At 35.6% G+C, this 27,044-nt stretch overlaps 1 protein-coding gene across 1 annotated transcript in view; it reads right to left on the bottom strand.

Moving 5' to 3' along the window:
• Positions 1-27,044, bottom strand: part of MYCBP2 (MYC binding protein 2, E3 ubiquitin protein ligase) — a 271,487-nt gene that overhangs the window by 130,080 nt on the left and 114,363 nt on the right. The window contains exons 27-38 of the mRNA XM_012000660.1: positions 22,829-22,920; positions 20,359-20,493; positions 18,926-19,009; positions 17,608-17,704; positions 14,862-15,054; positions 14,088-14,362; positions 10,697-10,918; positions 9,139-9,330; positions 6,920-7,126; positions 5,970-6,101; positions 3,840-4,018; positions 1,035-1,177 (exon numbers count right to left, since the gene is read on the bottom strand). Of these exons, the coding sequence (XP_011856050.1) occupies positions 1,035-1,177; positions 3,840-4,018; positions 5,970-6,101; positions 6,920-7,126; positions 9,139-9,330; positions 10,697-10,918; positions 14,088-14,362; positions 14,862-15,054; positions 17,608-17,704; positions 18,926-19,009; positions 20,359-20,493; positions 22,829-22,920 (1,951 nt within the window). The remainder of the gene's footprint in view (positions 1-1,034; positions 1,178-3,839; positions 4,019-5,969; positions 6,102-6,919; positions 7,127-9,138; positions 9,331-10,696; positions 10,919-14,087; positions 14,363-14,861; positions 15,055-17,607; positions 17,705-18,925; positions 19,010-20,358; positions 20,494-22,828; positions 22,921-27,044) is intronic.

Genomic DNA, 27,044 nt, shown 5'->3' with positions numbered 1-27,044 from the left:
CTGGGGATAGACCCAACAGTCTTTATTTTCAGCAAGCTTTCCAGGTTGTTCTGATGTTAAACTAGGATTAGGAATTAACGTTATACAGTAAGGAGGTGGCGGTAACAATTTTTTTTTTCTTTTTTTTTTTTGAGATGGAGTCTCACTCTGTCACCCAGGCTGGAGTACAGTGGCACGATCTTGGCTCACTGCAGCCTCCGCCTCCCGGATTCAAGCTATTTTCCTGCCTCTGCTTCCTGAATAGCTAGGATTACAGGCACCTGCCACCATGCCCGGCTATTTTTTGCATTTTTAGTAGAGACGGGGTTTCACCATGTTGGTCAGGCTGGTCTCAAACTCCTGACCTCGTGATCCGCCCACCTCAGTCTCCCAAAGTGCTGGGATTACAGGCGTGAGCCACCATGCCCAGCCATAACAATGTTTTCATAATGATAACTCTGGTGCCAGTGTGAAGAATAACTAAACAGCTAGATGGAGAATGGGGGAAAGGTAGCAGTGACATTATTGGGTATTATCCCTATATTAAAAAATGACATGTACTTGCACCATGGCAGCCTAAACGATGGCAGGGGAAGAACTGAGAGAGAGGAGAATACAAACTAGAGAGTTTCTAGGGGAAAACTCCTAGAGCTGAATTTAGACAAGTGCCTCTGAGGAGATGGTTACGGTTCCCCAGAGTTTTGGGTGGATAGCGATACATTTCTGGAAACAGAACAGAGAGGAAGAAAAACCTTTTTGACTACTAAAAGAAGACTAAAGACCCAGTTTAAACCAAATACAATTTTTCTTTTACTAAATTAACTAAGCAAATAAGAATATATGATAACTCCTTTTGAGCATTCTAAATAATTCTGCGTTACAGTATGGAGAGTGTGACTTATCCAAAATTAATGCACGTGTGGATCTATAAATAAAGAAAACACTTAAGATTCTATACAATTAGTATAATAGAAGGTTCCTCTTCAATAGTTCTATGCAAAAATTTAGCGAATAAAGAATCTAAAATCTGACTATTGGGAAAGAAAAAGTCTTACCATCCACAGCAAGAGCTCTGTGCAGGAGGTCCTTAGAGGCTCGAACGACAGTGCTTACAACAGACAGCGCTCTGCTACAGTTTTTATCTTCTTCATTGGCTTTACTCAGAAGTTGGGATTGTAAATCTCCATCGAATTCACTCCTGTAGCATGAGCAAACATGAGATTATTTTACAATGGTAAGTAAAACATGATCCAATGCCAGAAATCATCCAGGATCTGAGATCCTCATTTAATTCATAGTTTTTTTAAAGTTAAAAAAGTAAACATGCAACTATATAATTATAGGGAATGATAAGGGCTTTGAAGAAAAATAAAGCAGCATAGGGCATAATGGGAAGGGTGTTATTTTAAATAAGATCAGTTCTCTGAGGAACTCCTATTTAACAAAGACCTGAATTAATTAATTAAATTATTTATCGATTTGAGACAGAGTCTTGCTCTGTCGCCCAGGCTGGAATGCAGTGGCACGATCTTGGCTCACTGCAACCTCTGCCTCCCAGGTTCACGCAATTCTCCTCCCTCGGCCTCCCAAATAGCTGGGATTATAGGCATGCACCTCACGCCCGGCTAATTTTTGTTTTCAGTAGAGATGGGGTTTCACCATGTTGGCCAGGATGGTTTCGAACTCCTGACCTTGTGATCCACCCCAAAGTGCTGGGATTATAGAAGTGAATCGCCGCGCTCAGCTGACGGGAATTTTTTTTTTTTTTTTTTTTAAAGACTCATGGGAAGAGCTGAGGGAAAACTGTCAGGGCAAAAGGAACACACTAGTGAATTCAAGGAACAGAATGAAGACATGCATGGCTAGAAGAAAAGGAGAAAGAGTGAAGGGTGATGGGTGGGAAGTGAAACAGGAGTCAAACTGTGTGAGGTTTGTAGGCAACATAATGACATTTTATACTGGTATGGGAATGGGAAGCTGGGTTTGGAGCAAGGGTGGAACTTGGTATGATTTATATTTTTATCAGATCACTCTGACTGTGCTGTGGAGAACTGATTGTAGGAGACCAACAGTGAAAGGAGGGAGACTAGTTTAGAGGCTCATTACAGTTAGCAGGTAGAGGTTGCAGTGGCTTGGTCTAGACTATTAAATATGGAGGTAGAAGAAAAGACCAGATTCAGGACATTTTAAAAGTACAGCTGACAGGACTTCTTGATGACCTAGGTTTAGGTATGAGGGAAAGAGAAGTCAAGAATGACTCCAAGGTGTCTGGCTGTAACTGTGGGAGATGAATATTCTGGCCACATGAAACCTCAGATGTTTACTAGCCAACTATAGCGAACGTCCTTAAAGAAAATATGTAGCATACTGGTTAAGGGTGTATCACCTGAAATCTGACTTCCTGCCCACAGGTCGCAGTAGCATAATTTACCAGAGGTGTGACTCTGGACTACCCAGTGTCTCAGTTCCATCATCTGTGAAACACAGATAAGAAAAGTACCTACTTCCTGGGGTTACTGCGAGGACAAGCTGAGATAACACAGGTAACACACTCAAAGCACAGCCTGGCACACAGTAACTAACACCACCTCCACTAGTGTCATCCTAATGAAGATGTCAGAGAAAGACCTGGAGTCCGGGGTTCAGAGGTCATGAAGGCTAGGGATGTAAACTTGGGAGCTATCAGAGCAGGATGGTATTTAAAACTAAAGGACTTTAGTATTTTTCATTTTTAAAAAATTTAAAGCTAAGGGTATTTAAAGCTTTATAGAAAACAAGAAAATACTCAAAACACTGTATTTTGTATAAGATACAAAGTTTGGATGGCAGATGCTGTTAGTGGCTCTCCAGCTTTCTGAAGTATGTAACTCGTATGCATAACAGAGTTTTTAATCCATAGTTTAAGAAAGAGAATAATGTACTATTTATTGTAGTGCTTATGGAACAGACAGTTTTTCTTGACTGGGGCAAAAGACTAGACAGCTTTTATATTTCAGCAGCAACACTGAACTACATAGCTATTTACTGCCTGCTATTTCTATTCTATTTCTCATGGAAAGAGGAAGCAGAAAATCTATATCTAGGGAAATTATTTTATACTATCTACCTAGGCACCATCCCTAGACTCTTTATGAAGGAAACAGAGGAAGCAGCAAGCCTCTGAAAGTGATACGGAAATTCAGTGATTTAATGCTAAGTCAGGCTGAGGACAAATGTAGCAAACGGTACTCATGACTACCTAAGATATCAGCTTCACCACTACAAGAAAAATTCAGACTCAGTGAGAAATGTGTATTTAAAAGATTTTTTTTAACCCGAGGGTTGTTATCATTCTTTTATTTTCCACGGTTTACATAAGGAATGGTTTTTGTTAAAAACATTGTAAGAAACACGCTATTATATATTCTAGGGCCCCAGGGGTTAGACAGGGCAGATCCAAGATTCACAGACATCAAAATATTCTGTGACTGGACAACAGGATCAAGGCAACACCACTATCTGAGTACAGTCTATCTGATCATTAGTTTGAGGCATTTTATAAAAAGAAATGAATACCCTTTAAATTTGAAATTGCAGACCAGAAATTATAGAGTGACAGCAACAGCACACATGCCCAGTGCACAAACATTTCAATGATACTGAAGAAATAACAGCAAAAATATTGTAAAGCATTCACTTTTGTAGCAAACACTGAATTTATATATTAAAAGATTTCTTTATATGAATTTGTACGAGTATGTGCTAAGAAGATACACTGTATAATTTAATTATAATTATCCACTTAGCAATTTTACCTGGTAATAGACTGTGTATGTTCTACCACTGTAAACTATTTCCCTTATCTCTATACATTCACCCACCTATAGTAGAGTATCTGTGGGATCTGTCCTCGGGTTTGGTTTGTGCCATTACTGCTCAAGCTGCACGTGCTGAATGTGAACGTCACACCATCAGGGCACTGAACTGTGGTCATTCCTCCATCTCCATTGGCTGTACGGCTTCCATAGTTCCTCAAGCGCACAGCATATTTAACATTTTCCTTCATTATAAAGATGTAAAACATGTTTACATTTATTCACAATGTACAGAGGATATACAAAAAGAACTCTAGCAGTAAAATAGGCAAATATACTGAAATTTCTTATCATATTTACAGATGATACAAGTTTTTAATGAATCAAACATGACGACAGCTAATATTTACTGAGTGCCTGTTGCATAAAAGCAACTGTCCTAAGTACTTTATGGAATTCAATTAATCCTTAAAATGGCTTCATGAGGTAAGTATCATTATTATCCCTATTTTACAGATGAGGAATCTGAGGTTCAGAGAAGTTAAGTAATTTGTTCTAAGTCACACAGCTAGTAAGTGATGGAACTAGGTCTGAACACAACCAATGTAACTAGTGCCTGCTCGTAATTTTACTGCTAGAATATTAGCCATAATAATTTTTCTTTTTTTTTTTCTGAGACAGGATCTTGCTCTGTCACCCAGCTGGGAGTGAAGTGGTGCAACCCTGGCTCAATGTGGCCTCCTCTTCCTGGGCTCAAGCAATTCTCCCACTGGTGCGTTCCATCACACTCAGCCAATTTTTTAAGGTGTTTCTGTAGAGATAAGGTCTGACTATACTGCCCAGTCCGGCCTCAAACTCCCAAGCTCAAGTGATCCTCCCTCCCTGGGGTCTCAAAAGTGCTGAGATTACAGGTGTGAGCTACTGTGCCCAGCAATACGAGATTTTAATTGCATAAGCTGATACTTTTCCTTGACTAGTTTAACTTTTAAAATAATTTTAGATGTGAGAAAAAAATAAGGGTGACTCTACTATATTTTTAAGAAAAACTCAGAGATAGAAATTTATAGGCAAACAGACATGAGAAAAAAAAAAACCACAGGAAAAAAGCTGTCCAAAATATAATGCACTGTACTTTGAAAATGTGAGCTATAGAAACTAATGCTTTATGAACCATGATATAAATTTCACAATAAAAGCTTTTTGGTTTTTCAGTATCTAAATTCTTCCTGATGAAATCTCTCATGTACCGATCTTATCCAAAATTTTGTCCGATAATGAAATTTATTTCAGTTGAATTCAGAAATACTTTAACGTTACTTTAACATTTATAATTACTTTGATGTGGTAAAATTTCTCTATTTTGCCAAATATTGTTAGAAAATAGGCTGGGTGTGGTGACTCACGCCTGTAATCCCAGAACTCTGGGAGGTTGACGGGGGTGGATCACTTGAGGGCAGGAGTTCGAGACCAGCCTGGTCAACACAGTGAAGCCCCTCTCTACTAAAAATACAAAATTAACTGGGTATGGTGGCACGTGGCTGTAATCCCAGCTACTTGGGAGGCTGATGCAGAAGAATCATTTAAATCCAGGACGTGGAGGTTGCAGTGAGCCAAGATCATGCCACTGCACTCCAGTCTGGGCAACAGAGTGAGACTCCATCTCAAAAAAAAAAAAAACAAAAAAGAACAAAAGCAAAACAAAACAACAAAACAACACTTGCTTTTTTTAAATGAGTTATGGCACAATAAGAGAAGAAAAGACACGGTTAATGTTTATTTTTCATATTGTGCTAGACACTGAGGCAGGTGTTTTATTTCTATTATTTAATCTCAACAATACTACAATGCAGGTATTATTCTTTCCAATCTACAGATAAGTCTCAAAGTGGTTAAATAATGAACTGTCAGTGTCTTAAAGCTAGTATGTTGGAGCAGCAGGTATCTAGAGTTTAATCTGTTTGACTACAAAGCTTCCTACTACTCCAGACTTTAAGAAACATTTTACAAAAATATAATATAATGTGGTACAACATCAGGTACATAGTAGGTACTCCATAAATATCTGAAGTACCTACCATATAAAGGATAACTTACGAATAGCTGTATCTAACAAACAAAATTCATGGAATACTCTTCACTATTTTAACTACATAATAATTCCTCTTATTCACAATAGAAACATACAGTTGAAACTACCTTTAAAGGAACCACTTTGTCAAGTCTGATTTCAGCTATATCACTGGGTGAGTCATCTGTTGTGTAAGTTCCTTTCACTAATTCCAGAGACGTCCATCTGTGGGAATGAGTTGAATCTCCTGCATGTTCACTCTAAAAAAAAAAATGAAACAAAAAAATCAAGTTAGAGATAGAGATAGACTTGCTATTTACTAGGCAATGACTTACATGCTACCCCTTTCTGTCCTATTTTAATAAAACTCAGGTACTTTAAGTAATTTTAGAGAATGGATTAGAAAGATATAGCTGAATTAGTACTCTATGACATCTGAACATTGTGTTTCTTGAAAAATTACAATATAAAAAAAAAACTACTCAAGACTTGTCATCAGGGACTTAGCTAAATAATTTTTAGTCTTTACTTCCACTTTAAATCTTTCTCTTGAAAGTACAAAAAATATAAGCAGTAGTGATCCAAGGTGGAAAGATGGAACACAAGCAATGAGGTAAAATCATTATCTTTCAGTTTCTTTTCTTTCTTTCTTTTTTTGAGACAGGGTCTCACTCTGCTGCCCAGGCTTGAGTGCAGTGGCATGATTATGGCTCACTGTAGCCTCAACCTCCCGGGCTCAAGTGATCCTCCCACCTCAGCCTCCAGAGTAGCTGGGATTACAGGCGTGTACCACCACACTCAGCTAATATTTGTATTTTTCGTAGAGATGGGGTTTTGTCATGTTGCCTAGGCTGGTCTCGAATTCCTGTGCTCAAGTCATCCACCTGCTTCAGCATCTCAAAGTGCTGAGATTACAGGTGTGAGCCACTGTGGCCAGCCTTTTTCAGTTTCTTTAGTGTCATTCATCTGTGATTGATCTAGTAAACCCCTGAAGGTATGGACCCATCATACTGTGACAATGGTAAATCCTGATATACAACCCACTAATCAGGATAAATGCTGAAAGGGTGATACTTACATCATCAACCAAGACCTCTAATTCATATTCATGAATTCCACCTCCTCCATAGACAGAGAAACCAACTACAACTATTCCAGGTTTGTCTACTGAAAAACAGATTGCATCAGGGGACCCGTTCCCAGTGTTCCAGCTTCTGCCCTGACTTGTTTTTGTAAATCGGTTAGCACTAGCTTTTACAGAGTGAAGAGAATTAAGTCCATCAACCTGTGAACAACAAAAGCAACTGCATCAGTAGTTTGTACACCTTTAACAAAACCATCCAAAGGTTTCTAAGAAGCCTAATAAAATAACCTTTATTTAATAAGTGGGTATAAGCATTTCTAAACGTATGTTCTACTGAGAGATTAACTCACAATAAAACCAGATTTTATCATTCTAAATTGACAAATCAGTGTCACTTGACAGTATTTTCTTCCTTCAGCCATATGAAACTATATTTTCCACTTAATTTATAATGTTAGAAGTACAAGCTTGTCTTATCAGTCATAATGTATGAATAAATCACTAGACTTTGAGAAGAGATGCTAAAAATGTCATCGAAATTCTACAGATCAACAGTTTTCAAACTATGTGACATAGAGCTCTAGAAATTCTGCAGAGAAAGGTATGCAAGGAAGAGGTAAATTTATGGTTCCCCTCTTCAACCAGACTATGTCCTCTCTCCTCTCACCTGTGAATTTGCAAGTAAGACTTCATTTGTAGAAAATGGTCTATAGCCTAAGATTGAATACTACGAATATATACAGCGATATTTCTGTAACAGCATTCAGTATTTGAATACATACACACACATGTGCAACCATACTAATTATAGACTTTCACTAGAGAGGATTAGAGAACTTATTTTGGGTTGAAACTGCTCTTTTTATTTACAAAACCTACTTCTAATCTAAGCTGGCTGCAGAATTTTGGGAGACTAAATAGAGAAAAATATGGATGTTTATGATTCTAACAAAAACTGCAAACTGCTCTGAGAAACAAATATTCATCTCTAAGCCAGGACCTGTGGGAACTCCCAAAGTTGTATACCAGGCACCCTGTAACTTTTGGTATTCTTTTTCATTGGAAAGGTAAGTTTAAAGGGGAGAACTCTTTAGTAAACTTTGGAAGGGGATCTACACATTACAGACTTTCCTACATCCTGCAGAGTAGGAAGGTATTGTAGACTAAATGAACAAATATAAAAAATTAAAAAATTTCTGACAAGGGCTGCAATAGTCTCCAAGGCCAAACTCAAAGTTAACCAAGAAACTTAGAAAGTGCTTCCCAGGATGAGGGACTAAAATTAGCTCAAGTATATGCAATGAACCACAAATTCTAAAGGCTAAACTGTTATAATGAATCAATAATGCATATACACTGGATGGGTTAATTCAGAATAGGTGTTAAAATAAATTTAAAAGAAAAAGCAAAGATTAGGAATTATAAAAGTAAAATAGAGAAAAGAAGTTCCTTGACAAGAGCTTGAGAGCTAGGGTCACTGAATACATGCTGGTTATTAAACATTCATTTGAATGATGTAAGATATTTCACATCAGGACATGATTTTCCAAACCAATCTACTGTCTGTTTTTTAGGAGGAAAAAACAGAAACATTCCCCAAATTCAATCAAAACATTCAGTTAAGTTATAAGAAAGAGTAAGACAGTGAAATGGAATAAAATAATGTTACTGTATAAATTGTAAAGGCACTTTCAAAGTGATTTTCTCAAACATAATAACACTTGATACTTTGAAAACTTCATGACAATGTACAACTAAGTACAACAAAGTGAATGCATTTAATGCCACCGAACTGTACACATAAAAATGATTAGAATGGCAAATTTTATATTATGTATATTTTACTGCAATTTCAAAAAACCTGTGATACAGGTGAAATAAAAATTACTATTCCGATTTTAAATATGTATTTCTGTAGGGTCAGTTGAGTGGACGTTACTCATCTCCCAGCAGTGACAACTAGCTTTGCTTTTCCCGGGGCATGGTGGTGGGCTTGTGCAATGGGGCAGATGACAACCTGCTCTATGAGGAAAATGTATACTTTATATTCCTGTGGATGTTGGGTAAACTGGTGAGGGAGAAGTAACAAATTGGAGCAAGTAGGAAGTAGAGAGAAGGGCAAAAAAGAAAAACAATGCATTGGGGTTGCTAATCCAATCTGTAAAACACTTACACGTGTGCTTTTTATCCAGTGTCAAAATATAATGTATTACCTCAGATCCCAGGGCTGATGCTGTCAGTTCACTGACAATGCTGGCCAGTAATCCACAGGTGTTCGAGACAAGGTGGGAGGAGAAGAGTTCGTTTTCTCTCCTCAGGCTGTTCCTGACTGGTAGCACAACAATGACCAGCATTTTCTCCAGAACTTCACGGAAGCTTGTCATCCCTGAGATATTCTCTTCACTCTATGATACATAAGAAAAAGCTCTAAGATATTGTTTCATTTTCCTTCATAGGAATACTCAATTTGAAAACCTTGTTTTTCTGATACTCTTAAAATTCAGACTTTGGAGTCAGAGTCAATTTCTACAAATCTTTCTGGTTATATGTGGAGCCACTGTATCTACTTTTCACTTAGAAGTTCTTTTATGAATTATCTGTCTCTATGTATCAAAGTACCACACATTTACAAAACGTTTTCATTAGCTTTGAGTCATATTTTATTCTCTTATTTAACTTTCCATTTACAATCCTATATGACAGACAGAAAACTATTCTTTCAATTTAAAAAGCTTTTGTGGCTGGGCGTGGTGTCAGCAATCCCAGCACTTTGGGAGGCTGAGATGGGAGGATCACTTGAAGCCAGGAGTTTGAGACCAGCTTGGGCAACATAGTAAGACCTTGTCTCTACAAAATGTTTTTTAAAAAAGTTAGCCGGGTGTGGTAGTATGTGCCTTTAGTCCCAGCTACTTGGGAGGCTGAGGTGGGAAGATCGTTTCAGTCTAGGAGGTTGTGGTTATAGTAAACTGCGATGGCACCACTGCACTGTAGACCAGGTGACAGAATGAGCTCGTCTTAAAAAACAAAAATAAAAAGTTTCTTCTATAGGACAAGATCTTAATCTGAGATAAGAAATTCCAGTATATTTAGCTATAATCAACTCTAGTCTGTGTAAATCAATTTTTTAACAAAATTCTTTTTGTACATACTTATGATTCCTATGTAGTTTTATAATTTCTACTGTATTTGATTTCCTAAGTGGAGATAAGAAAATTCCGACCCTTACCAGTAGAAAAATTTCAAGAAGTCATAGGGTCTCAATAAAGGAAAAATACTTTATTTTTCAGAAAAAAAGGGAAAAGATTATTAACGTAGCTGATTTCCAGCATGAAAATGATTTATCTGAATATTTCCTATACCTATTATTTACAGTGCTTATTTTAATATACCAAAGTGTTATTAAGAAGGTATTTTAAAAATCCTTTATTTTCTTATCATTCTATCTTAGAAATCTAAAATATTATATTAGAATGTAAAGTATCTGCAACTTACCTTCAAATGGTTTAGGAAAAACCAATATGTAGGTATCTACTGTATAACTCTCAAATTTTTTTAAAGGTGAGTGATTATTTAAACCATTAGAGCAAAAAAACTTCATTTTATAGGTAAACATAGAAATTTTTTAAAAATATTATTTCAAAAACAGATGTCATTCATTAAATAATCATTTTGTAAATATACTTAATGGAGAAGAACAAGCAAAAAGCTAAACACACTTCCATTTACAGTTTTATTGCCTCAGTATAAAAGAGATTTCAGAGAAAGACCTACCTGGCTGAGTTTTTCCATATGTGCCACCAAAAGGGGAAAACGATGAACTAGTGTTGAGTCATTCTCTGTGCTAACTTGTTTAACAATTGATCGTAGTAATACTTCTCCATCATACGCAATCGGGAAGATGGAAGTCAGCTTAACAGATGTGTGACACAGAGCTGACATAACAGCTGCTAGGAGTCGGCTACTTGATGTCTTGAAGTTTGCTTCTTGGATATCCTTTTAAAAACAAAAATATACGCCCCATCACCACCAAAAAAGATAGCATCAGTGTAATCTACGTTTCTGGATATATAAAAGGTAAACCATCTTTTAAATTATATCAAAATTTTCTGTCATTCGGTCACTTAAATTGTCTTGTTATAGAATAATACTACATCAATATATTAAAAAAACAACTGTTTAAGTTACTGTTCAATGAAGATGAAAAATTAAGTCTGGTCAAGAAAAATCAGCCTCCTGTCCTCTAGTAAGTGAGCATTTTTATATTTTCATATCCTCACAATCACAGTACTCCCTAGCACTATTTCAAATGGAGATGCCAAAAAGGCCCCAATTAGAATATATATAAGTCATTTTCAGTACAGACTGAGACTATTTTTCTCAAATAATAAATGATGCAAATTATAAATCTGTGCTACTATAACCACATTTCACTGAGGTCACAAAATTACATTATCACATTTCACAGTTTATCAAGAAAAATTAGTAGCATACTTATAAAATTTTATAACAAAGCATTAAAACCAACATAGGATACCCTAATTCACAAAACTGCGTACACATTACCTAGATCTTCAAACATCTGTGTTACAAAGTTAAGCATAAAAGCAGAGTAACATTCCATATGTTAAACCAACATTTGCTAAACCTAGCCTGTTCTGTAGCAAAGAAGAAAAGAACCGTATCTGACTGGGAAGGTTCAGAGTGAGAGATAATTAAGTTGTGCACTAGTCCAGGCAATAATCTTGGCCCTGGAAATTGAGTGCTAAAATATACTACCCTGCTAAATGGACGCAGAGTTACAAGTGATGACAATGAATTTTTCACGAAGAAGGGTGGGGAGGTCTAGGACTTCCAGTGCACTGTTGAATAGAAGTGGTGAGTGTAGATACCACATGTCTTGTTTCCAAACTTAGGGGCATATTCAGAATTCACCAGTAAGTGGGATGTTGTTAGCGTAGATTTTATGGTAAATATCGCTTTATCAGATTTAGGAGTTTCCTTATATCCTCAGAGGTTTTCATCATCGAATAACTGCTAGTTTCATCAACCATTGTTCCTGTAGCTATTGAGGAAATCATCAACTTGCCTTCTTTTTTTCAGTTAACATGGTAAATTACATCGATTTTCAATTATTTAACTAACTTAGCATTTCTAAGATAAATCCCACTTGGTCATGATATATTATTTACATGCTCAATTTGGTTTGATAATATTTAAAGAGCATCTATTTCTGAGTGATATTCATCTGTAATTTTTTCTTGTAGTATCTTAGTTAGGTTTTGGTATAGGATAAAGTTAAACTCATAAAATTAGTTGGGAAGTATTGCCTCCTATATTTTCCAAAAGAGTTTGTAAAAGGTTGACATTATTTCTTTCTTTAATGTTTAACAGAATTCATAAATGACAATACTTGGACTTGAAATTTTCTTTGTAGGGAAGTATTTGCTAAGTTTTAAATGGATATGAGGCAAATCAGATTTTTCTATTTCTTAATGTGTTAGTTTTGATAAAATTATATTTTTCAAGGAATTTGTCAACTTCCTCTAAGGCTGAAAAATTCACCAGTATAAAGTTGTTTATAGTGATATTCCCTATTTCTTTCTTTCTTTGGTTTTTTGTTTTTTTTTTTTTTGAGATGGAGTATCACTCTGTCACCCAGGCTGGAGTGCAGTAGCACAATCTTGCCTCAATGTAACTTTCATCTCCCGCCTTCAAGCGATTCTCGTGCCTCAGCTTCCCGAGTAGCTGAGATTACAGCTGTGTGCCACCATGCCTGGCTAATTTTTGTATTTTTGGTAGAGATAGGGTTTTGCCATGTTGCTCAGGCTGGTCTCAAACTCCTGACCTCAAGTGATCCACCCACCTCCGCCTCCCAAAGTGCTGGGATCACAGGCATGAGCCACCATGCCTGGTGAACCCCTATTTCATTTCTGATTATGGTATTTCATGTTTTTTCTTTCTCTCTTCTCTCCCAATCAGGTTTGCTAGGAGATTACCAATTTTTTTTTCTTCAAAAAACCAACTTTTAGCTTTGTTAATTTTCTCTACTTTCTATTTCATTGATTTCTGCTCTTATCTTTATTATTTCCTTCCTTCTTCTAACTTTGGGTTAGATTTGCTTTGCCTTCTAGATTCTTAACATAGAAGCTTAGGTCACCAATTTTAAACCTGTCTTCTTCATATAAGCATTTAAGGGTATAAAGGTCTCTTTGAAGCAATGCTTTAGCTAAATCCCACAAATTCTAATATCATATTTTTATCTATGTGAAACATTTTAAAATTTCCTTTATAACTTCTTCAATCAACTGCTTACTTAGAAGTGCTATCATTTTCCAAATGTTTGGTGCTTTTCTTGATATCTTTTGCTATGGATTTTTACTTTAACTCTATTGTAGTCTGAAAATATATTCTTTCACATTTTAATCTTTTGAAATTTATTAAGACTTATTTTATGGTCTAGCATATGATCTACCTTGGTGAACGGTCCCAAACATTTCTTTTAAAAATCATGTGTACTTGAATATGTATTTTGTAGTTTCATGTCCTGTTTGATAAATGTCAGTTAGATCAAGGTGGCTGACAATACTGTTCAAATCTGTATCGCTGAATTTTTTGGCCTAGATCCTCTGTTAATTACTGAAAGAGGAGCGTTAAAAGTCCCCAGCTGTCAATGTGAGTCTATTTCTCCCTGTAGTTCTGTCAGTGTTTTACCTCAGGTGTTGTGAAACACTGTGACTTGGTGCATAAAGGTTTACAAAGGTTGTGGCTTCCTCATGAATGAATGAACAACGCTAGTATACCTGTTCTTGCAGCTCTCTCTTCTTCCTGTTCTCACAGACAAGGGTGGCAGGGGCCTCCTGGTGCTATCCCTGCTCTCACCTGGTCACTACGGTTCTTTTCCTCTCTCCCTCTCTCAGAATCACTCATTCCAATTCAAAGACCAATCAGCAACTGCACAATGTGCCTACCAATTTTGTAATCAAAAGATCATGAAGCAGATTTAAAACATTTTAAACTGTGCTTATGTAAGTCATGTACACCAAACAATTTCCTAATTTATCTTTTATACAAGTTAAGAAGATAGGGCACTGCAATTTATTTTCTTGAAGAGAATTAAGCAATATATCAGATTTTCAACTAACATTTTACAAACTTAAGTTACCTGATCCAAACAATTCAGCAGATCACAAAGGCAAGCCCACTGTAAGGCAGGAGTTGGGTAGAAAGAATGAAAGCAAGCAGTGAAAGTATTATGACACTCCTGAAGGACAGCTTCTAGGAGACTCAGGGGTTGACTGAGATATCCTTGAGGATCATTATCCAATTTCACCATGCAGTGATCAACTCCTTCTGATAAAATTTTTCTTAACAAAGTTCTGGTTTTTCCAATACACTCTGCTAATTTGCTAGTTTCTTCTACAACTGCTTTTCCTGTAGCTTTGAGGGGAAAAAAAGCAGATTGATAATTCAGCAAAATATTAAATATGCATGAAAACAATCAATATAACTCAGTAATTCCCTATACAGCTAAATATCACAAGTACTCATATCTTAGAAACAAAACAACTTAGAGATTAAGTGTAGTCCCAAATTATTTTTTTAATCTAAATGGGAGGGGGAATAAAAATCTAGTTTCAGCATTTAAGTCCAAATTGCTTGTTCAAAATATTTCTATTTGACAGAATTTGTTTCAAATTAAACTTTATTAGATTATTTAATTTTGGCCCACTATTATTTTTGTTATCAGAATGACACGTAATCTATTTTATTATTTATAAGCAAATACATAAGCATCAGAGCAAGCTGACTTTCTCCCCTTATTTTAGAAGCAGCTTAAAGGCAGCTGGGGGTTATGAATGCTCAGTTATCTCAAAGTAAATCTTCTCAATGTCTCTAATATTTTCTCCCTACAGTCATTTAAAAAAATGCATCATACCTGACACTGGGTAAATTTCACAGGTATAGACACGCAACAACCTCAGACAACAGGTACCCACAAAGCGCAGTCTCTCTAAATCTAGAAGTGTAGCTGTGAACTGGAATCCTTTTAATCCTCGAAGTTCTTCAACTCCTAAGACTAAGGTGGTCCAGCTCCAGTGAAGAATACTCAACAATGACTCAAAACATTCCTAATCCAGAATATGAAAAAACAGACAACGATTAATTCAAATGATACCAGAAACTGAAGCAAATGGAAAGGCAATGGCAGATAACTTCAAAACTTTCTCTTGAATTTTTTTACTGACTTTTTTACTTGAATTTTTTTTACTGACCCCAAGACACTTCAACAGTTCATTTACTAAACTACCCTTAACAGTAACTTTGTTACAAAAAAGGTAAAGTAGTTAAGCATTTATAAAAACAACATTCTTCAATATTTACCTATTTAAAAATAAATGTTTCAGTTTTCCTGCTATCAAGCTATCTAGCTTATCATATAAACAAGGGAAAAATGAGAAACACTTATAAAACAATGCATGTTTACTTGAAAGAAAAATAAAGCTTTTTACAGTCGCTGTAGTAAAAAATAAAAGAGTTTTAGTATTAAGATATATTGACACTATCAAATAACTTATTTTATGTCTACATATTAAAATTTGCAATACAAACTATAGTCAACTATTGTTAAATACATTAATAGAAGATAAAAATTGACTAGAAAATACTAAAAAATTCCTATTTTGATTATTTAAAATTCTAGCATATGAGTTTAAGATGGTAGATTTTCTTGGCAGTTCTAGCTAGTCTTCCGGTTTTATCATGGTTACATGATGACAGATACTATCTGAATCTCAAAGCAGAGCACTTATTGCCCCATTCCCACCAAATCCCAGACCTCCTGAAAATGAGTTTATATATTCAATTTTATTTTATTTTATTTATTTTTTGTGAGATAGTCTCCCTCTATCACCCAGGCTGGAATGCAGTGGTGTGATCATGGGTCACTGCAACCTCAACCTCCTGGACTCAAGCTATCCTCCCACCACCTCAGCCTCCCAAGCAGCTGGGACTACAGGTGTGCACCACCATACCCAGCTAATTTTTAAGTTTTTGGTAGATGAGGGTTTTGCTATATTGCGCTGGCTAGTCTTGAACTCCTGAGCTCAAGCAATCCTCCTGCCTCGGCCTCCAAAAGTGCTGGGATTATAGGTGTGAGCCTATGTGCTCAGCCCTACAGTTTACCTTTTAAAGAAATGACTGAAAAAGTTTTGTATATAAAGTCTGCAATTACCTAGTAGCCACAAAACCACTTAGACATAAATACAAAGGCGTTACCAAGCACAGAAAATGAGATCACTAGAGAAAGCATAACAGAGTCAAAGATCCTTATTTGAAACAAAAGATACCAAACTCAACTGAATACTAATAGGATGTAAAGTTACCAAGAAGCCAAAGTTCTCATAGTCTCTTATTCAAGGCACAAGCTCTACAAACTGCCAAGGCTCTTTTGGAAGGTCAACTTTGAGAGGATATACCAAAATTTAAATGGGCACATTTCCAGTAGAAGTATGCACATAAGCACACAAGTATTTAAAGATACATGTGAATAGATGCTCATGAAGCAAGATGAAACAGTAAAAAATGAGAATCAAAGTGGTTCTTTGATAGGAATCAGGCTGAATAAATTAGACTAATACAATTCTACGGGATACTATGCAAACGGAAAAGATTGAGAGAGCCAAATGTACTGCCAGGGAAGGATGTCCATGATATATAATATGAAATTTTCTAAAAAAGATGAAAACTATATCATGAGAAACAAACAAGCATGTTGTAGAGCATCCTGTATTTGATACATACTAATAAGTTTGTCTGCATATAAAAATGGTCTGGGAAGATATACACCAAAATGTAAATAGTAGGTATATATGGTGATAATGGGAATGGGGGAAAAAACTTTCATATACTTTTAGCATACTTTTATCTCATTCCTACTAGGAATATATATTCACTTAGTGGGTTAAAAAATAAATTTAAAAGGGAAAGAAACATTCTTCCTATGCATTTTACTAATATGAAAGACTACTAGCTACATTAATAAATCACATTCAGATGGTATCTTACAGTTCCAAAAACATCTTATACCCCTTACCACATTAGAAATTCAAAATGCTATGATGTAATTTACTTAGGTAACATACATAAGAATCCTCAATTAATACATGAGAGATCTAGACCTTAATTTAAACTTCCATTTATTTACATCATGCTGACTTTCCATTCTGCACCGTTAACCTCAATGGCACTGTGTTTCTTCAAGTGTACAATGGGGATGGCAAGTGGTTCAACAAACATCCTACCTAGATATGCAACTCTTCCACCTAGTTCCTCAAGTAGTAGTAACGCTTTTTTGGGTCAGCACCATCCTCAACTTTTCCTTCATTTTCTAATTCATTCAGCATATGCAATCATACATGATTTATTAGAAAAGCAACCAGTTATTTATTTCAAAAACAGCAAGGCCAATTCATCCAGTCATGTTAAAATCACAGGCAACACCTCCATTTTTCTATGATTTAAAGTATACATTATCTGTGGTCTAGAATATAAATGCTAATACAAAACCAAATCTGAGTTTATAAATCTAGGCTGAGATAAACTTAGAATAGCAGCTAAACTCTAAACAGCAAAATATATCTGAGGACTGAAGAGAAAAGCTGAAATAAAAAAAAATGGCTTACCACTGAGACAGTTCTTGCAAAAGACCTCTTTAAAATGTGTACAGGTTCACTGGTTTGCTGTTTGCCTTTCGAAGCACTGCCATCACTGGTTGGAAGTCTAAAGGTAGTAGACACACATAAAATTATGTTAGGAAGTCCAATGTCATTTTTTCCTTTTAAAGTATATTATACATTTTTGAATGGGAAAATAAATTATATATTTAAATTTTTTTGCCAGGTAAAATGCCAATACAGGGCTTTTTTGAAACATTTTTCCAAGCTAAACAAGGCTTTTAGCATATGGGCACTTCCTTTAAATCCTACCTTTGCAAGACTGAGTAGTAGAGGCTTTTTCCACTTGTTAGAGAACATATATAACTTATATAACATATAACTTGTATTCTCTAGTAATGCTACTATTAATGCTGTTATTTAAAAGTTATTCAACCAGTGAGTACCTAGGAGTAGTCCAATGCAACATGTTATGTTCGTAAAGCTACATATTACAAAGAGTAACTGTAACAGATTGCACATTGCATAAAAACCAAACAAACAAAAATCCCTTTTGGGGAAAAATAAGGTTTGTAACCATCTAGATTCATTAAGTGATTACTAGAAAGAAAGACAGGGAGATAGAATCACTATTCTAGACCATTTCCTTTGATTTTTTTACTGCTTAACAAATGACAACATTTTTTTAGTGACGGTTTATATCCATTTGAATTCTTTATTCTAACAGTATTGCAGTAGTCTAGAAATAAATAAGACACACACACAGGCATATGCCTTTATACATGTTTAAATTATTGTAAGTTAAAATTTTTACATAATGTTAAAAATATAGTAAATATTTTTATATGAGCAAGTTATTATTTGGTATTTCAGCTAAAGGTGAAAATTTACCAACACTATGGAATTTTCCAACTCATTTTATCAATCTTATGAGACTACAATACATCAACCAGGCCTGCATCTGCAGTCCTCCCTATCTTCCTTGGAATCTCACTTCTCTAAGACAAATTTTATTCTTTTATAACATTCGAAATTAAAGAAAATCAGTGGATAGATTTTTTTTTAAGTCAGTAAAATATTGTTATTGGTATAATACAGATAATCTGAGTAATCAGGCAAAGTTTAAAATTAAGCCTGTGTGGAAAATGTTTAAAACATACAAAATATTAACTGTTTTTCTTAAATATATTTATAGTTCTACTGGCATATTATAATTGCTGAATGCTTCAAATAATTTCTCCCTATTATGCCGCATATTTTGTAATGATTCTACTTCATTATAGCAAAATAATAAACCATACTAATTCAGTATAAATATGCTAAATACCTGTATAATAACTGAGGTATCTGACCAGCATTAACATCTGTACCGTTATTTGATTTCTTTGAACTCTTGAACTGGAAAACAACCCTAAGAAGAGAAAACAATGACACCAAAAACAACATGATCATCACAGGAAATAAGAAATTTAAGAAACATATTTTCAAACCTTATGTCAATGAAAATGATTCACTCTTTTAAATAAAGAAAAGCAAAAAGGTATTTTCTAGATTTTCATTCTAGCTCTGAATGGGTTAGTCAGTAAAATGAAAGAACTAAACCTGTTTAGGACTCCTAAATGAGCAGCTGTCCTGTCCCTCCTAGCTCTCCAACTCAGCTTTCACCACAGCAGGAAACTTCTAAAATTTCTGCTTACAAGTAGTAGTATAATATCTGCTTGACTAGCTGCATGATAAGCTTTAGCCTCAGTGTGCCATGACATTCCAAGTCTGAATGAACAGTCTAAGAAAATCATACAGTCCAGAGTCAAAGTAGTCTCTTAGTTCTAAATACGTTCTTAAGTTGAAGGGATGCACACAACAACAGATGTGATGTTTCTACAGTAGTCTCCTCAAATATTCAGCAACAGGTAATTCACCTCACAAATAAGTCTATTTCTTTTTTGGTCAGTTTTGTTATGAACTGACCTGCACTGAAATATATACTGTTACATAACTTCAACCGATTTCAAATAGTTTATGCTCATGAGTAATCAAGAATAAACTGAATTTATCTTACAAATGATAGTCCTTTAGAATACATAAATCACAGTATTAGAATATTTGAAACGTTGGATTTAGAGTCAACAGGTTACAGGTCTGAATGTGGTTTTAACCACAAGTCTCTCAGGAAATAGCAAGTAATTTCACCTTTTTTATTTCTGTAGTCCCTGGAGTATAAAATGGGGCCAATAACTGCTTCACAAAGCTATTGAGGGCATCAAATCAGATAAAACATAAGAAAGTATAAACTGAAAAGTACTCTATACATGAAAGTTATTTTAAAACAGCAAAATTTCCCTATATTTTATTAAAATAACACACATTGCTGAAGCTTTGAAATTTTAAACTGCTTTCTCATGCATTATCAAATTTAATATCACATATCTACTTCTTTTTTACGGTTCCAAACTACTCATTATCCTTGTCACCTTCCTCTATATAATTGCTAATTTGGTAATCAAGCTCATAAACTATGTAATAACCAGAAATATATGCAAATACTATCTGACAGGAGCAAAGTACAGTGGTCTTATTCTTTCCTTGTTCTGTCTAGACCTTAATTTGGCATGAGGTTACATGAATTTAATTTTTAACAGTTATATCATGCTCTAGTCTTCCTAAGCTTTTGAATCCTGCTGAAAGTCCTCTGAGGTTTCAAAACAATATTCCTCTAACAAAAATAAGAATTGCTCAAGTAACACTTGGGCATTTACTTACCCATCATCTGTGGTAATAGACGCCTGTCCATGAGATCCACAGTCACTGCTGGGTCCTGACACTCGGGCCCATGCTACGTACCACCACCCAGCTTGCAGGAGAACAGGCTCATCAAACATCATTGCGTATTTTTCTCTGATAAAAAATTAGTGAGTCAAAGACAGTATTTTTTTACTTCTCTGTCACATATATTTATTTTTTCAAAATCCCTTATGAAGAAAAACATGAAACTAACTGTATTACAAAATTCTTATCAAACAACATTAAAAACACTCTAAGAAGTGTGGACGAGAACACAAGCCAAGTATAGTAATTTGTGTTATGGTGATAGAATTACATTTCTTCCTCCTCTTGTTGAATTCTACAATATCCTTAAATGTTATAAAACTTTCATATTAAAATAAGATAGAATGTTTTAAACTGATGTTAAAAAACATGCAAATTTTGCTGGAAAATAAAAATCTGAACTTTAGTTTTAAAGCTCATTCATTCAGTTAAATAGTTTTGAGAGGCAGAATATTAAGAAAATGGCCCTGGAGTCAGGTGGTCTGGGTTCAAGGCCCAGCTCTGTGACCTGCTAGCAGGGCAACACAGGGCAAGTTACTCTATCCTCTCAGTACCTTAGCTTCTTCACCTGAAAACTGGGGTGAAAATAATATCTAGCTCATAGGGTTGTCCTGAAGATTGAATTAAGTCAGATGGGTGTTTGCAGTCTGTCACATAATATCTATACAAACATTATTAATTTAGAAGAAGAAAAAAAGACAATAAATAAGGGCATCTTCTAAAGGCTATAAACAAGTTAAAAAGTACTAGGTAACAGAGTGGAAGTAATGTTTATTGGTTGTAGCTGGAATTGAAAGAAGAAATAAAGGGCATTTAAAGAAACAGGAGAATGTCATGAAAAAATATGTAGAGGTATGGAAGTACAAAAGAGGTCAGGAAATGGCAAGGTGTTCATTATCAATTTCATTAATGCATTAAGACAGCTACAGAAGAGTAGCAGTAGAAAGTCAAAAAAGATGCTGGATGTTATGGAAATCCTTTAATGCTCCCAATGCCTTAGGAGTCTGGGCTTTGTACACGAGCTAATGAAGAAATCCTAGATGATTCTCTATAAATGAAACTGTGTTTTATATTTTCGACTCAAACTCATATGGTCAAAAACAAATGGTAGCCAGACACAGTGGCTCATTCCTGTAATCCCAGCACTTTGGGAGGCCGAGGCAGGAGGATCACTTGAGGTCAGGAGTTCGAGGCCAGCCTGGCCAACATGGTGAAGCCACATCTCTACTAAAAATACAAACATTAGCCGGGCTTGGTGGCATGCACCTGTAGTCCCAGCTACTCAGGAGGCTGAGGCATGAGAATCGCTTCAACCTGGAAGGCAGAGGTTGCAGTGAGCTGAGATCACACCACTGTACTCCAGCCTAGGCCACGGAGTGAGACTCTGTCTCAAAAATAAAAATAAATAAATAAATAAATACAGCAAATGACAATGGCACCTTAAGGCTTTGCTGAAAATTAATCAATTAGCTTTCTTAGATTTTTCCCTAATATTCATTTGTATAAAACACTAAAGGTTACTAAAAAAAACTTGCGATATTAGTTAATGCCTAAGAAACAGTCAAAATTTTCTTTAGATTTACTCTTTCATTTTCAAAAGTATTTCTATCTTGTATAAGCAAAGTCAGTATCTTACGATCATTCTTGTTTCTGAAAATATACATTTTCACTACCAAAAAAACCTACAAGGTTTTAACATAGTTATTGTTGGGAAACATAGCACACTATTACTACTATGAAGCTCAGTTTATAATTTTTCTTATCATAATATTCCTTGCTTCAAAACAGGGAATACTGATCATAACACAATGTTGAGATAATTCTTAGGATTACATACAAAGGACTGATAAAGTGTAAGTATCCTCCTACTTAATGAAGCTTCATAAATAAACATACTAATTTTTATAAACTCCCAAAAGCTTTCAGTAAAGCTGCTCACCTCCCCAAGTGTGTTATTATCAAGTATATTCTACCAGCATGATGTCAGAGTACATGGGTAATCTGAATTATGGCCAAATATGACCACTTGACACTAATTACTTATTGCCTGTAATGCTAGGAATAATAAATAACTGTATTATTACTAGAACACTAACATACTAGGTATTCCGTAAGAGATGCATGAAAATAAAGGTGTGTAAAATATATGCATATTTCTATTTTTACCTTCAATATTGAAACAATTGAATTAACTTGTGAAATAAATTTATGAAGTGTATTATTAGTTTTAATTCAGCATTTTTGAAAGCAATACTTACATTGCTTAATATATAATTTAATTTCTCAAGCATTTGATATTCATAGCAGATTTAAAACTTCCTTTTAAAGTATGTTTATTCATTTATAATAAATTTTTAATATTAAGTATGCAAGAGTTACAATGAATAATGCACAAATTATTTACCTAGCAGCACAGTCATAAGCCAATACATCAGTCTCTGCAAGAAGGTCACCATCAGTTTCATGGTCTCCTCCATCAGGACCCAATTCAAACAGCTAAGGAAAGGAGAAAGATAATCATTTATATAAACCAGCTATACAAATCTGATGAACAATGTGTTCATAATTTTGTGCATGATCAATGTATGCTGGACCATACCAAATGTAAAAATCAGAGTACCTGCTTTTTAACATTATTATGTGAAATACACAAATATATGTATTTAAAATAAGAAACAAGGTTTTATGGCCTACATTAATCTCTGTTTTCCTAATTTATATATTTATTTATATCAAATGCTCTAAATAGTTCTATACAAGTTTTGTACATGACATAAGCATATGAAAAAGGTGAGAGTACTCAACCAAAAAATTTTAGCTAAGTGAGTTTCTCACTAAGTGAGATTCTACCTCATTTAGAATGAGGTAGCTTCATCACTTACTAACTGTGAGATCCTGGGACCTAGTTTCCTCATCCATAAAAGGTGGGTGGATACTAACAGTTCCCATCTCACAGTACTTTTAAAAATTCAGTGAATACTGTAGAATTCTTAAAAAAATAAATAAATAAAAAAGAGTAGAAAAATATTAGCTACACAGAAAGAAGAGCAATGCAAGAATCCTTAAAAACAATAGGTAACAAAATATAGTTTGAAGTAATATGGCATGAGAAAAAGATAAAGATAAAAAGCATGAAAAAAATGACTCTTAAAAAAGAGGGGAAGATCCTCTGGGTAAGAAAAAAAAAAACAGAAAAAATATCCAATAGAAAAAGGTTATGAAATTAAGTGAAAATAAGAATTATGAGGAAGAGGCCTTTCCTCTCGATAATTATGGCAAGTTAATTGCAAGAGAGGCAGATAAAGATTAAAATGCAAAATTATATGCTAATGACTTAGAAATCTTTCTCCAGCTCAGCTCTTACTCTCAACAGTCATTGGATTCCCCTCATCCTACTAGTTCTATACCTTCCTCCTGCCTTCTCTGTTCTGCTTAATGGTACTTTCATTCACCTAGTCTCTCAGATAAAAAGTCTGAAATAGGCCAGACCTGGTGGCTCACGCCTGTAATCCCAGCACTTTGGGAGGCTGAGGCAGCCAGATCATATGAGGTCACGAGTTTGACACCAGCCTGGTCAACATGGTGAAACCCCATCTCTACTAAAAATACACAAATTAGCTGGGTGTGGTGGCACATGCCTGTAGTCCCAGCTACTCTGGAAGCTGAGGCAGGAGAATTGCTTGAACCCAGGAGGCAGAGGCTGCATGCAGTGAGCCAAGATGGCATCACTGCACTCCAGTGTGGGCTACCAAAGAGATTCTGTCTTAAAACAAAATAGTCTGAAATAATCCTTTTTCATTTCTCTGCCATTACTGTTTCTATTCTCTTACTGGTACCAAAGCTTGTCAATTCAACCATATCCCCTATTGCTGGCTGGAATATTTCAACAACTATTTAGTCTTATCTCCATTCTTTCCTTCTTCTAACCCATTTTCCACAAAGTTGAGGATTTTTGCAATTGTTTCATGACCCTTAGTACCCTTATAAAAATATCTTATCAGAATACTTTCTTAATCTAAAAATTATTCCTTGGTTTCTCATCTCCTCCACAGCATGATATGAAGGTTCTTAATAATTTATCCCTAACCCGACTCCTGTATTTACATTCAACAAATATTTTTGAACACATACTGTATGCCAAGCACAGTTCTGGAAATTGGGCATAAAGGGGCAAACAATACGAACAAAGAATTGGGGGCTATTGGGAGTAAGTCTATGGTTGGTAATTGAATTTAGTTTTAAATAGGCTTATCAGGGAATGAAGCTCTGAAGGTGATGGGGAAGTGGGCTATGTAGGTGCTGAAGTGAAGAGAGCTGTAGTTAAGAGGAAACAGCAAGTGAAGAGGTACTGAGATTTGACTGTGCCTGGAATGTCTGAGGAACAATAAGCAGGCAGGTGTCACCAGATTAGAGTGAAACAACTAGTGGAACAAAAGGTCAGAGAGGTGATGACAGCCAGTTCTGATGGGGACTTTGTAGGTCCTTCTAAGGCCTTTGGTTCTCATTTTAACATAGGAAGACACTACAGGATTCTGAAGAGACAATGACGCAATCTGTTGTACATTTTAAGAGAATCACTCTGCCATACTGAGAACGGAATAAATGGGGTGAGGACAGACACAGAACACAAGCTGGGAGGCTGTTGTAATAATTCAGATGAGAACAGCTGTGGCATGACCCAACCTGATACCAGTGGCAGTTTTCAGAAGTGGTTAGATTCTGGATTTATTTTGAAAGTGGAACTGACAATATTTGCTGCCAAGGAGATGTGTGTAAAAGAAAGAGTGGAATCAAGGATGACTCCAAGATTTCTGGCCTGAGGAAACAGAAGAATGAAGTTAACTCCATGCTGAGTCAGTTACCTGGGATGGGGAAGAACATGAGGATAGCAGGTTTAGGCAGATCATCAGAAGCACAGTACTGAATACGTTACCTCCAAAATGCCTATCAGACAGTCACGTGGAGACACAGCATAGGCTGTTGTACATATTGGTTTAAAGGTCAGAGAAGAGGTCTGTAAGTTTAAAAGTCATCAGAGATAAATGTCCATGACGCTAGACCACTATGAGGAAGAGAATATTTTTAAAAGATGTCAAAAACTGAGTTCTTGGCACTCCAACATTTACAGGTCAGGACGATGATGAGCAACCAGCAGGAGACTAAGAAAAGCAGTCAGTGGGACAAAAGGAAAATGAAGTGTGGTGTCCTGGGGACAAGGGAAGAAAGTATTTCAAAGAAGAGCTCAATTGGGTTAAATTCAGCTGACTGGTTTAGGAAGATGAGAGCTGAGGCTTGACTACCGAATTTAGCAATATGAAAGTCATCAGTGTCCTTGACAACAGCAATGTCAGTGGTGGGGGCAAAAATCTGACTGGAGTAGGTTCAAGTAGGAATGGTGAGAGAGAGAATGGAGACAGAAAGTATAGAAAGAATATGTACAGAGACTAGCTAGGGGGATAGTCCAAGACAAACAGCTTTGCCTAGGGTAGTGGTAGAAGTGTTTTTTTTTTTGTGGGTAAGACAGAGATATAGGAGGCCTATCAAGAAAAATGTCAAGGTTTCTGGCCTATGTATCAAGCATACGGAGGATGGTACTAATCATGAGAGAGAGAGAGATCAGTGGAAGAGCATGAATTCAGTTGAGATATTATGACTGATAACTGATGTGCCTTTAACATATTTACATGAAAATGCATCAAAGAAGTCTGAATTGGAGATACAAATCTGGGGATTATGGTATGCTGATGCCTATTAAAACTTTGGGCTTAAAAGAGAATACATATGAGAATATGTGAAGAGCTTAGGGCTAGGTCTTTGAGGAACTCCTACATTCAGTGGCCAGGTGGAAGGGAATGAACCTACAAAGAGATAGAAGAAACAACTAGAGGTATGAAAACAAAACAAAAAAATAAAGAAGGGCTTAACAAATGTATACATTACAGAGAGGTAAAGGGAGGGGGAAAAAAGACTGACTACTGTTGAAAGGCCTTAGTCCACTCACTGGATAATTGAATACAAAAGGCAAGATCATTTCCAGAGGACAGGAGGAGTGAGGTAGAATTTGAGTTTGAAAAAGAAAAATAAGGCCAATATAAAAACAACATATATGGAAGGCCTCTATAATTCTACATACCACAGTGTTTGAAGATAAGGTCCACTATGTTGTTCACTATTGCGAAAATAAAAAATCTCTTAGAGCTAGAAAAAATACATCCTCCTGATGAGCTTATTAGACGTTGTCAAGTAGAATGACATAACACATTGAGGTTGCTTCTCTAACGTGAGGATGAATCCAGACATCCTAAAATAACCACCTTAAAGCAGTCGCACTGAAAAGCGCCAAACTACTGTTTTTCTTATTATCAAAATACATGTGCTACAAGCGTTCTTAATCATTATTCTATCGCTATACTCCATATACCTACAGGAGCTTTAAATTTTTACTTTATTCATTCTTACATTATCTGCTTTTTTAGCGTATGTATTCCAACTATAACCAGAAATAAGCAAATATTTCTTTAAGTTTGTCAGTTCTAGTTGAGCCTCCATGGGGAATGTCCATGGAAACCATCATTATGAAGAAGAGTGTTAACATATTGGTATCATTTTTAGATATTATT

The sequence above is a fragment of the Mandrillus leucophaeus genome, unplaced genomic scaffold (genome assembly GCF_000951045.1).
Source record: "Mandrillus leucophaeus isolate KB7577 unplaced genomic scaffold, Mleu.le_1.0 Scaffold638, whole genome shotgun sequence".
NCBI classification, from domain to species: domain Eukaryota; kingdom Metazoa; phylum Chordata; class Mammalia; order Primates; family Cercopithecidae; genus Mandrillus; species Mandrillus leucophaeus.
The sequence above is the reverse complement of the archived record's forward strand: the minus strand, read 5'-3'. Positions and strand labels throughout refer to the sequence as shown.